Consider the following 13126-nt stretch of genomic DNA (forward strand, 5'->3'; position numbering starts at 1 on the left):
CAAGTGAGTTATTCTGTATTTTAAAATGAAATTAATTAACTCCATCATACTTACTGGCAGACTTGACAAGTGACATCGGACTGTAGTCCACCTGTGAAAATTTGGTCTATGATGCAGTTACAGTGGTTGGGGTTGTTGGCTTTCTTCCCATTATCGTCACCTGAACAAAATAAAATGGAACAGACTTTGAAACAAATCCCTACGTAATGTATATAGGCAGGTGTGCATAAAGGGATCCATATACCAGCAATAGCACGTATAGAAAGTTCTTAGCCTCTTTGCTATTATAGAAAGCCAAGGTGAAAGGAAAGGGGTGCATGAAGAATATGGAAAGAAAGAAAAAAACCCACCAAGTGTGAAAGTTACCTCTATATTATTGTTCCTGTTGCACTGAGTTCAATTAATGCAGAGTGGAGAGTCAGTTAATCCAAAATGTACTCTGACAGAGCCCATAGTAGTGTGGGAGGATAATCTATTATTATTAACCAGAAGAATGGTTTGACTTGGCTTAATTCAAGCACTGATTTCAGAATAGGCCACACAGCTGAAGTGGTTAGTGAAAATGACTACTTAACCCCACTTAAGAGGACCAGTGAGCGACAAATGTACTTCTAGAAACAACAAGCATTTCTTGGCAAAATGGTTATTTCCACTTAAGAAAACCACACATGCAATCATATACGCACTACCTAAGTGAAATTGCCAAAGTACGGTTAAGCAAGAAAAGAAGGCGTCAGCAGCTTTAAACATAGTATAAATTCTGTAGAATAATCTGGTTACCCTACCGTGTTCAATAAGCTAAAGGCAAGTTCTAATGTAAGAGCCGAGGCTAAGTTTCTTATTTCATGTTCTAGTCAAGTGGGATTCTCTCAACCACAGATAAGAGCAAAGTATCATCTAATCACTGTTAAAGCCAGGCGGGGTAAGGGATATGTTTAAACTGACTTAAACTGCAGGTAAGACTAGTCAGGTGCAATGCTTGACCAAGAGATGAACTTTGTTAACAATCCTAGATCATGAGGGAACCCATCTAGCCATAACTATTACCTGTGACACAGCATCTACAAACTGGCATTAAGGTAGGTGGGGGAAATCTGCTTTATTGGAGGGAAGAAAACCATGACCCACTTCCAATCTCTTATATAGTTTAAAAAAGCATATCTCCTCTGGCTGCAAGTGGGTTGCAATATATTAAACCAGAAATAACCAGTTGAAAGCACTAAGCAGGTTAACAGATTTTAAAAAATAGACTCATCTTCTAATTCTATCAGAGTAACCCACTGCCACCAAAGTCAACCACAGTGAATACTCCATTAGGCAACATTAAAAATGCATCTACATAAGACATAATAGCAGGATGACAAAATCAAGTTTTGTAAGAAGATATTTTTGCATTGGGCTGATTTGGGATGGGCAGAGTTAAACTCTCTGCTGGACTATATTTTGCTTTTAACCTTTTTAAAAAGCATTGTTACCTGTCCCCGTATCACTGGAACTGGGGAAGCTAGAAATCCCACTGATTTGTAAGAAGGGCCAAGACCAGCTTGGAATACATTATTTTTAGTGGTGAATTACTAAATTTGCACAGCATTTACAAGTGAACTATTTTACTATGGAACAACTGTCAATCAAAAGGGATTTAACTTTCAGCCATAAGACACAGTTCGCTGAATTCTTATTAACACACAATAGGTTCTCTGTTCCTTTTTAAAAAGAAGTCATGCAAAGTTGCATTGCTGACTCAGTTGTGGAGTGGGATAGAAAGAAAAAAGCTGCACAGTATCACCTTGCTGCTTTGATTTCTCTTGTTTTGTAATGATTTTATATAATTTTAAAATTTAATTATTGCTTCTATTAATTATCTAAGAGGATCACTTTGATTCTGCTTCAGTGCAAAGAAACAAGACTTAATCCTTGCATCTGAAAAGCATTTCCTTCTCTTTAGGATTTCTGGTCCTCAGACAGAAGCCAACAAATGGCCCCTTCACATTTTCACTGTCCATCAGGCAACATCCCTGCTGGATATGCTTAATAGACAGCCATTTCTGCCCACAGGAGGATAAGATTGCTCCCTTTTCAATTACCCAAGTCAATTAGGTTCAGCGAGGAGGGGGTCTCAGAAGACTATTTTGTAAGCTTGTTCACAGCAACACAGAAAGGTATTACCCACTCACTGGGCTTCCCATGGCATCTGGCAAGAAAGGGGGGGGGAATGAAATTACCACCTACTTGCACCTGTCAATATGTAAAGCAGCAGCAACAGCAAAAAGGTGTATTATTCAACTGAAAGAAAATTATCACTTAAAGGAAAATGCTGCTCCATATGCCCCAATACAGGTGTCAGCAACCTTTTTCAGTCATGGGCCGGTCCACCGTCCCTCAGACCATGTGGTGGGCCGGACTATATTTTAGAAAAAATAATAATGAATGAATTCCTATGCCCCACAAATAACCCAGAGATGCATTTTAAATAAAAGCACACATTCTACTCATGTAAAAACACCAGGCAGGCCCCACAAATAACCCAGAGCTGCATTTTAAATAAAAGGACACATTCTACTCAAGTAAAAACACGCTGGATTGAGAAGGCGATTGGGCCGCAGCTGGCCCACTGGCCTTAGGTTGCCTACCCCTGCCCTAATATATCTGCAAAGGTAAAAACTGAAGGGGTTCAACTATGTGAGGTAGACCGGTTTTAAAAGCTCTATGTGCCGCACATGATGTGGCCAGATGGATCCAAGTGAAAATTGTATTATTACACCTGTAATTAAAGTGTAAAAAGGGAAATGCTTCTCATATACTAGATGGAGAAGGAAACCTGGTTAGTGCTGAAATTGCTCTCATTTGAGAAGAGGCCGTAATGGGAAAAACTGCCAGGAGAAAGCCTTACCTTTGCAGTGTCGATGTAGCACATCTAACGCAGCAATGAGGAACTCGTGTGCATCCTGTTGCTCGTACCCTGCTAAATGCCGTGCATGCGTCCATACCAGGTGCAATAACCTATATGGAATGTGAGGAGATCGGTGCCCAGAGTAGAACTGCTCGGAAAAAGAATATAAGAAATGGTCAAATATTTTTCACTGGGATGGTTTGAATGCAATAATAAGCCATTGTTTAGTGGTATGAGAATGTGCCTAGCCTCTGTCCAAGCCTTTTTGCAGCTGAAAAGGTAAGTTCAGAAGCTTTCACTTCCATCTTTGATTAACTATTGTATTCAATGGTAAGTGAGTTCAGAATTTGAACCGCTGTGTCCGTATCTAACCCACCATCCCAAGCAATTTACCACCATATCAGAAATGTTTTAGGTTACCTAAACCATTTCTGATATAGTATCTTGGAATATTTCATCCCTGTAACAAATACAATCTTGGGTTTGTTTCTCACATGGATATGCAATGTCAAGTCAGAGCTAGCCTTTACTCTGCATTTTTTTATCTGGTACAGAATTCAGGGCTGCCCTAGAACTTGGACTTTCAGTCCAGTTCATCAGCTGGTCTTGTCCTCAGCAGCCAACACGATTCAGGGTGTGCTAATCTGTGGTTGCAGAGCAAAAAATAAATGAAATACTCTGTTATGGGCCAGGAATACTTGAGTTTGTGCGGTAATGTTGAACAGGCCTGTGCAATCCACACAGACAAGCTCTGGTAGATTGAGCAGACAAGACCAATAGTGGGTCTAATGGTCAAGAAGGTCTTAAACCTTCTGCTGATCTTAAACATCTGCTGTCTTGCGGGGTATCTTTGGGAGAAGAAAAGGCTAAGGAGTAAACCCTACACAAACCCAGAGTAGAGTCCCTATGACAGTTGGGTGGTGCTGTGGATGCCTCCTTCTGGCAACTCCTGGCCCTCCATACACACCGCCCAGGCTTTGTGCACTGGGGAGGTCACTTCATTGCTGCTAACACAGCAGTTTGACTTCACCCCCGGAGCTACACTCCATTACCTTTTGAGACAGATGGATGCCAACAACAGTGCAACTCTAAGGGCAAGGTTGAAGAAAGTACCCAATCAAATAAGCAATGAAGAGCTCTGCAAGAGAGTTTCATCTTCATGGGAAAAGGCAGCTGGCAAGGCATTTCTCTCCCCCCCCCCAAAAAAAACCTGCAGACATCACTCCAATGGGTGGGTGATATCTGCTGATGGTTTGGGGGCGTGGCGTTCAAATCTATGTTGACTGTGTGCACCAATGCCCCATGACAGAATGCCGTGCACAGCCAATGTAGAAGCATCAAACCATCCCAATCCCAATCATCAGCTGATGAGTTGTGGTTAAACCCTGCTCAGTTTGGTTGTACAGGTCAGTTCTTTGATCAGGAAGGGTCTTGCACAGTAACACTGCTAAAATGGAGCACAACCCCTTCATTTTTAGCAGGGGTTTCAATGCAAACATCTACAAAGATGATGAAAGGGCTTGCACTGAATCCCCTGGTAAAATGAAGTTGTTGTCTTTTTTTAAAACAACCACAACAAGAACAACAACAACTCTGCTTTAGATGTGCCATGCTGCCTTCGGGCTTTCAAAGTGTCAAATCACCTGGCATCAAGTCAGGTGACTGACATGTGGGCAATCCTGCCCACCTATCAAATTTAGCCTGTAGGGCCAATCCTCATAAGGGTCTGGCCCATGCAGTCAAAAAGGTTCCCCATCCATTTTACAGCCTTCAAGCCATAAAATTAATACATCTGCAACTGACACACAGCCTGCACACCTTTCTACATTATTCAAGTTTTCTTGTGGTGAATGTGGTTCTGTTCATTACTGGGACTGTAAATTATGTTCTTATTGTTGTGCACCTGGGATCTTTGGATAAAGGGTAGCATATAAATTAAATTACTACTACTACTAATAATAATAATAATAGCAGGCAGTAGACATCTTGCTCAGACATCTTTAGAGAGGGATAGATGGGGAAGTAACAGCTTGTTGTATATAACCTTATATGCAATTCAGTTAAGAAGGAAAGTTTGTTTTCTTGCACAGCTACCCATATTTTTGGCATGAAACTACACTGCAGCAATGCAACAATGCACAAGCACTTTTTTTATAAGAGGCAACTCTGAGATGCCAACGAGAATGTCACCAAGGGACTAGAGCCCGGGTGTGGTAACTGAAATCTGCTGACACTGCTGCTGTGACAACATAATTCAGGGAACTGCAGCAATAAAATTTGTCACTTCTTACAATTAGCCTTGACACTATTCGGTCACTCTACCCAGTAGCACTTTCCATAATTACTTCACTGCAGCTACCGATTTTATATTATTTAGTGCTTCATTAGGATGAAAAGGAATCTTAAGAAGCAGCCTGCGCTAACCACTGGCTATTACCATGCAGAGGATGAAAATGTACCTAACCTGTATCTGAGCACAAGCCATGCTTGTAGGTGCAGCAATAGTACCTCTATATTCCTTTAGCCCCACCCCCCACCCCAAAGGACTTCAGCTTGGATGCGGTTCTTCATGTACAATATTTTCAATGAATAAAAGTAAGCAGACAAAGAGGCAAAAATAGATTCTACCCTTTGATGTGGAAAAGCAGTTCAATACTAGAAAAGAGAGCCAAATGAAAGGTGAAAAGAGACCGGGGATGGGTGCCAAAGAACTGCTAACACACACATATACAGCACACCAAGATTTTTATCCCAAGGTAATCAAACAATAACCTGGTTAAGCTTGTGTGTAGCAAGAGCCCAACACTGTCTCACCATATAAACTACAGAGTACAGCGTGCCCAGCAGGATTAAGACCTTGGAAGATCCTATACTCCAATCTTAGGCTTAATTTCTCAAAGCTTCCTTTTAGGAATCACTGTTTGAATCTATCATCTTTATCCAGTCTCCATTTTCAGAATGGCAGCTGCCTAAAGAGGACATTTATCTCTCTTGTGTGTTGCTTGTCAGCGTGGCTGTATTTACTGCAGTGGAGGGCTGTGGAAATGCCCTGCTTTTAGGAGAGTGGGTTTCACCTTCTCACTTTGGTCTTGGTTAAGGGATATACCTGACTAAGGAACATGGTGAAGCAGGGAGCCTGATCAACCTTAACTGTGGTTAACACCAGTGCCAATTATTTCTTTTAATTACAGGTAAGAATGTCCTACAATCTTGCCCGGTACCCCCAAAGTTTCTTGGCATAACCACATGAATATGGATGGAAAATAAGCCGAAAAGTCTTCCACACTGCCATCAAATCCTTGTATTTATTCTTGTTCCTTATACATCTTTATTTCAGACATGAACTGTCAAAAAAGAACATTTCGTGTTTTTTGTTTTTTTATATTTATTAAGTTTTCAAAGGGAAAAAAATTACATAAGTAAAAAGAATAGAAAAAAGAGAAAAAGAAAAAGAAAAAAAGAAAAATACAGCAGCCATTCTATCAGGCTGCAGGCACAGCAAGAGATGAGAAGAAGATTTACTTCATAGGCTCTGCTGAGACCAGCTATATTTGGCAATTCAGCTCCCTGAAACGCTTTCATTCCATCTCATCATTTGTAAGAACTACTCTTCAAGAACTATTGCCTTGCCTAAGATTTCTTTTTTCCTTTTCCCTCCTCATCCCCTTTTCTTTTTATGTCATGTCTTTTAAATTGCCAGCCTGCAGGCAAGGACTATCTTGGTTTTGTTAATTGTGTGTAAGCTGCTCTGGAAGTCTTTTCAGCTGAAGAGAAAAGTAGAAATGCTTTAAATAAATAATGGTAAAATATGGTTTAGCATTTCTGAACTGACAAACTCTGCTTTGTGATCAGCTAGTAAAACAAATGACAAATCATGTTTTCAAATGCGTTTTTGAATTAAGATTTGTGCTATTTGTTTTCTACATGGGTGCTATTTCTTTTTCTTCCTTTTTGCACCTTATCTTACTCTGTGCACTTGTAATTATGTACTTTTTATCTTTCAATAAAATATATATTTTAAAAAGAATTACGATTTGTGCTAACCAGTTTGTTAAATGAGTAGACAAACTATAGCAATGGCCACTGATGCACTGCCTCCAGAGGTTCCCGCACCATAGAGAAGGGAGTGAACTCAAAGCTAAGTGTGGAGGGGGGAAAAATGAAGCTCTAAACCTCAGTTTGCCTATTATACATTACAAAGCTTAAACCACGGTTTAGGTTCTCAGCTATAACTAAAGCAACCCACAGTTTGTCTTAGAACCTAATCTGAACCCAAAATTTTAAAAGTAATGTTGCTGTGTGTTACAAATGTGTGAATGTACAAGTTATAAGCGGAAAGGATGACTCACCTCCTGAAAAAGTGTAGACATTTCACAGACCAGACATGAGCTGGGGCTTTGCATTTCACATTTGTGTCTGTCGGAGAGGAAGAAATCTCGCAGTAGTGGAGTGTGGGTAAGTGCTTGGACAATACAGTTCATAAAACATGTGTTCCCAAGATTGATTAGCCCTCTTAGACCTATTAAAACAAGCAAAAAGGGGAGATTTTGTTAATTGTTCTGGTTTACAAAATTGTAGTTTGCTTAAGTTAATTGATTTTTAAAATCGCCACATTCAACACACAGCTGCAAATCATGATTTTTTAAGAATCAAGGCTGATGATGTATCCAGTGATACGGTCCACTCCACAAGGGAGACCTCGTTTCCTCCTCTTTGAAAGTGACTTTTAATGTTCTTATAATCAAGTCTTTGAGATACAGCAAGCAAGACATCTATATAAAACAAAACATTTCACAAAATGTGTATGCCTCATGTATCGCAGCTACACGCACAGTTATGCACATCAAAATACTTTCAAATATTATAAAGCCTGAAAAGCCTTATTGCAGCTATATCTTGCACTGGGCTAATTAATCTAGAAACAGCCCTCCTGCTAAAAATGGGCTGATAAAAAGCAGATACATGTTTGCTTTGCCCCTCACTGTTGTGCAAAGGAGCGGATGCTACCCATTGTGAACAATAAGGCTAAGTGAAGATTTGGTCCCTCTACAAATAGCTGAGGACAGTCTACGAAGAGGCAGCAAGGCTACATGGTTCTACAGCAGGCTTACTGCTGTGCTCCCATCCTTAACCCTCACTGGCACCAGCACTATGAACTCGATGCAGAACAAATTGCATCTTATATTGTAGTGATGGGTTTATATGCTTTTTGAAATTTTGTCAGTGCTCTGCCTCCTGGCTCAAGAACCCTGTCCCCTTTCTTTCTTACACTTACACACACACCAGGAAGCAGTTGTGCCCCCTCCCACCATTAACACCCAAAAGTAACAAAAACAGTAAAACTACAAACTGCTTGAATTGCTATAAGAATATGTATCAGTTTGCTGCCGTGAGAGGATCACCAAAAACATTCAGCGGCTGCAGGCATAAGGCTATATTATGTTATTGAACTGCATCCATAGGTATCCACTGGCTTATTGTGGAGTAGGTGATGTGGGCAGTGGATTACACCCAATAGTATCTTAGAACTGCAGTCATATCTTGTAAATCCAACCATGCTTATAGAAATGGAGATCACCAAGTGGATGTCAAATTCTGGCATAAACATATATTCACTTGTTCTGCTTTTTTAAAAGGATTCTGAGAACCAAACACTGGAAAAAGAATTGCTTAAGATTAGTGACGCTGAAAAGAACCGCGGCAATATTCAGTTGTGAACAGTTGTGGTTGAGAAATGGAACTTGCTATCTTCTCTAGTGTGGAAGTGCATTCCTTTACCTTGCAGTTGGGTTAAGAGACAGGGTATCAAAGAGAGATAAATTCAAATCCAGAACTTCGCCCTCCGACTGCCTCTGTCCTGTGCTACCCAGAAAGTTTCAAGAAAGGGAAGCTGGTACCCATATAACGAAGGGAATGGTGTGTTTGGATTTCATCTATATCTACAACTCGCTCTTTAAGAAGGAAGGAAGGAAGGAAGAAAAAAAGAACGACAATTTCTCTCTCATACAACTTTATGTATTATTATATCTGTCAATTCTATGTATTTTGAACTATTGATCAAAGTACTGCAAGAACTCTGGCTAATGCCTCCACCTTGAATTGACAATCATTGCTTACATAATGCAACAGTTCTAGTGAGCTTAGTTTTTGCTTCTAGAGTAGAGATTATGATGCTGCAGGTTCACAAATGTCTACCAGCCCATGAGGATACAATGTGATAGCACTGCTGAGATTGTTCAAAATACTAGAGGCTCTTGCAATACACAATAATGTGTTTGAAGAGCCCTTTAGCTTTCTTCACAAGGAGGGTGTGTAGCTTGTTGCTAGGTTACTGCAGACTGAAGACCACAAATCACTGTGCTGGATTGTATACCGAGAATCAGTCGATGGATACTCAAATCTTCCCCAAATCATTGCCATTAGCGGAATATTGCCATCCTCTCCAACCAAACTGACAAGACACTAGTTCATCCCCAAAGACCAGCCATTCCCTCTCTCTCTCCCCCTCCTTCCCGGCACTAGTATAACCTCTTGTACAATGGTTTATTCTTCACTGTGGTTTATGGTACAAACATTGCAAATGCAGAAGCAGAGAACTGTCTAGTACAACAAGTTTTAGCTAATAAAAAGAGCTGGGGGAAGGCAATACTGCAGAATTCTATTTCTGTAACAAATCCAAATTCTTCAACCAGAAAATAAACAAGGCAATTAAAAATTATTTATCCAAATCTGGCGCATTTGCAGGAGTAGTAAAAAGGACATACAAACCAAATGATTGATGCAAAATGAGAAAGTCAGTGTAAACCCTATTCACATTCTCCCAGCCTTTGCTAGAGGTAGTTAGGCCTTTGTGCATATGTAGTATGTGGCAACAGCACAACAACCCAGGCTTCTATGACCCACCTACAAAGACAGTGAGGCTTCAGAGCCTGTCCTTTTCCCTCTCTGCCATACAGACAGCTTAATCACTTCCTGTTTTTATAGCATCTTCTGCCCTAATCTTGTTCTTGCAAAGGAGAAAAGGGCAAATTAGAAGCAGCAGCTTCAAGAAACAGGAAGTGATGGCATGACGTGCAAGAGGACTGTAGGTTAAAAGTCAAATAAGGCCAACCTTGGGGTGAGACAGAGAAAGAGCATGTTTTATGCGTGTCTGAAAGCCCATGAAATCATCATATTTTCGGTACTCAGGAAACAGAACACATTTACATGTTTTCTCCATAAGCGCTTAAAAATAAGAGAAGACTAAAGTTGACTTTCAAGAAACCACAAGCCCACTTTCATTTATCACCACCAAGATTTCTTAAATCTCCCTTGACAAGTCATTTCCCATGATTACACAAACAAACACAGTACTGTACAGAAGAATACTGGCGTAGAGCCTTAATATAAAATGTACTTCTTACGTATTTTGAAGTGTTGTAAAGTGCTCTTAAGTAAAGCTTGTACAGATAGTTTTTGGCACATATTTATTGAACATTGTTTTATTATACATGCTGATGGCTACATCTGCTTTAGTACTGGTTGATCTCCTTGGTATCATTTCATTAAAATTTACACGTTTAGCTTGCCCCACATCTAATGTAAGTTCATAATATTCAATTTTTTAAATTCTCACAATAACTTTGTGAGGGAAGGCACTGCCAATGTGCAGGTCCTTTCGGACCCAGAAGAGGGCGGAAAAGGGACATTAACAGGGTGGGGCAGGCTTATTTGAGCCCCACCGATGATCACGGGGCTAGGAACGGAACCCCTGCACAAAATGTTCGCTGCCTGCGTTATTATTCAGTTACAGCATAATAAGTTAACCCTAAGCAATACAGATGTGCCCAAGATGCCACCCGATGAATCCATGGCTCAGCTGCTGTTTCAGTGAAGGCCACCTAGATCTAGGCTCCTCTGCTGTCCACTGAAATGCATTGCTTCAAACATGCTGTGATAGAAGGTCCACAGTTACAATCTGATCATCGTGGCAACGGTTGACCTGCTTTCAGAAGTTCTTCTGGTGTTCATTTTTGTTTGTTTGTTTGTTTGTTTGTTTGTTTGTTTGTTTGTGGGATGGCAGGGAGGAACCTAAGGTTCTGATGGAGGTTCTTGTGGTCACATGGCAGTCCGATAGACTGGTCACAATGTAGCCTGTAACACACACAAAAACAGTAGAACCGTTAGACACCATCTTATCTCATCAGTTCATATTTAAAGAAGAATCTAGAATTAAAGGTTGTATCCAACTAAGCTGTTCTAAGTAAACCCACTGAAAGTAATGGAACTGAGTTGACAATTTCCATTCATTTCAATGAGTCTGTTCAGAGCATGACTAATGTTGGATACTACCCTAAATCTTGAACTTACTTGGGAAGGAGTTCAAACCTGGATTACAATAGGGAATCAGTAAGTAGAGGAGGTACAGCACACACTTTGAGACCTCGCCTGAGGAGAAAACATATATTCAGTTAAGTTTAATATTACACAGCAGAACAACTGACTTCTTAAAATGACTACCATCCTTACCTTGGGGAAGAAATACAATCAAAATTCATGCTGGCAGTCAGTAGCGGGAATAGCAGAAACTCTCCTTACATAGAACTCCTGAAGCAGAAAGAAAGGAAGCCAAAGCAAAACTTGGTAATTAAACAAAATGCAAGTGTGTGTTGGTGCAGCACCGGTCTGTGCAATATACTTACGCCATTAAACTAACCACACTGTGCAGCCTATCACAGTAACCGTCAGAGGATTTGAAAGATGATGTTTGATGTCCCCTGCAGCCTGAGTAGACAAAACCATGTAAATATGTTTGCTGTACACCATCCATGAGAGTGCCATAACTGGAAACTGTAATTCCAGATGCAAGTTATTAGGAAGTCCATCTTTGCTTGCTGCCATTGTTCTCAGTCACAGGTATCTCTAGTGATGCTAATAGGGCTGGAAACATTCTGTGCAGGTAGTGGAAGGCACTGAGTGGGTTATGCTCAGGGCTTAAGCAATTTCTATGGGCTGGATTCAACTGAATAGCTGTGCTAAATGGGAGCCAGAAAAACCAGTTATGCTGGCACAACCGGGGCTTCCTCCCGAATTGGCTGGTGGGAATCAGAACTCCCCCCCGCCAGAACAGTGTACAGGGGGAAGAGAGGGGAGATAATTCTGTCTGGCAAGCAGAAATACTTGCATTGGAAGAACAATTTACGGTAAATAGTGTGACGCTGAATTCCACCCAATTAGTTCACAAACTAATACATTTCTATGTTCCTAGGTTGTCCCCCAAGTATGCAAAAAGAGGAAGCCATCAATGTTAGAAAACACTTTTTCGCAATACATAATCCTGGGAAGAGTATTCAATGCACCTTAAAACTGAAGGACTTCTGTTCTCAGATTTCAAAGCTAGTTCAAGAAAATCAGATTTCACAATCTGGGCTATAGCTGACTATAATAAAGTCACATAACTGCCTGTTCATTCACCATTGCTACCTTATTTTAGCTGGCAATAGATCACTTAACACACTGAAGACAGGTACATGTTTTATGGCAGTCTGGTTCAAGTCCAATCATCATCACCACTTGTAGTCCATCCAATATGATTCCACAACAGAGTGACGACTGCTTACCATTTCCATTTCTTTATACACTATCAGGGCTGGTCTCCAACAAAATGCTTGCTGGTGCCTGTGTGCATCTCTGCAGTTGTAAATTAATTACCATGTATCTGTAAATGTTTTGATTTATGGAGTTATTCATGCAATAATCCTGAAGAGCATCATTTTTAGTCACCTGAATACATCATTCACTTGTTGGCAAGATGCAATTCTGTGCTTCTGTAAAGGATTCAAAAGTTTCAGCCATACACCAAATCAGACCACTGGTCTATCCAAGTCATTCTGGGGACTGGACCTAGGACCTTTTGTATACAATGGAGATACTCCAGCCCTTGAATTATGGCTACCTCTACAAATTCATTATTTGTTTAGTTTCACACAGGACCATCAGTCCAGAGACTTAAAAAGCTCAAGCTATTTCCTCCAGGGAAGGCAAGGTGTATTTAGTGATGTACTAAAGGCTGTAATTATAGGTCTGTTTACCTTATTAACAGCACCTTTTTGCTCCACTTGTGCAAGTATGCCCAGTTTCATAAATTTCCCATAGTTGAGATAAGCAGGGCAGTAAGTACGAAACATGACATCTCCCTGGCACAGTCCTGAGTACAACATAGCAAGGGGAGGGGAACGCGTCCATGGGTTTTAATTG

The 13126-nt window shown here is 40.5% G+C and overlaps 1 protein-coding gene across 9 annotated transcripts in view; it reads right to left on the minus strand.

Moving 5' to 3' along the window:
* The window catches only part of USP22 (ubiquitin specific peptidase 22), a 106928-nt gene that overhangs the window by 18745 nt on the left and 75057 nt on the right, over positions 1–13126 (minus strand). For 6 of the 9 annotated variants that reach the window (XM_081169553.1, XM_081169551.1, XM_081169552.1 and 3 more), the window contains 4 exons: positions 8342–8485; positions 7240–7409; positions 2891–3038; positions 55–160 (listed from right to left, as the gene is read on the minus strand). In XM_081169553.1, coding sequence (XP_081025679.1) covers positions 55–160; positions 2891–3038; positions 7240–7409; positions 8342–8485 — 568 coding nt within the window. The remainder of the gene's footprint in view (positions 1–54; positions 161–2890; positions 3039–7239; positions 7410–8341; positions 8486–13126) is intronic. The other 3 variants (XM_081169554.1, XM_081169555.1, XM_081169559.1) reach the window with 1 other exon arrangement.

The sequence above is a fragment of the Podarcis bocagei genome (genome assembly GCF_964188305.1).
Source record: "Podarcis bocagei genome assembly, chromosome: 14".
In the NCBI taxonomy this organism is placed as follows: Eukaryota; Metazoa; Chordata; class Lepidosauria; order Squamata; family Lacertidae; genus Podarcis; species Podarcis bocagei.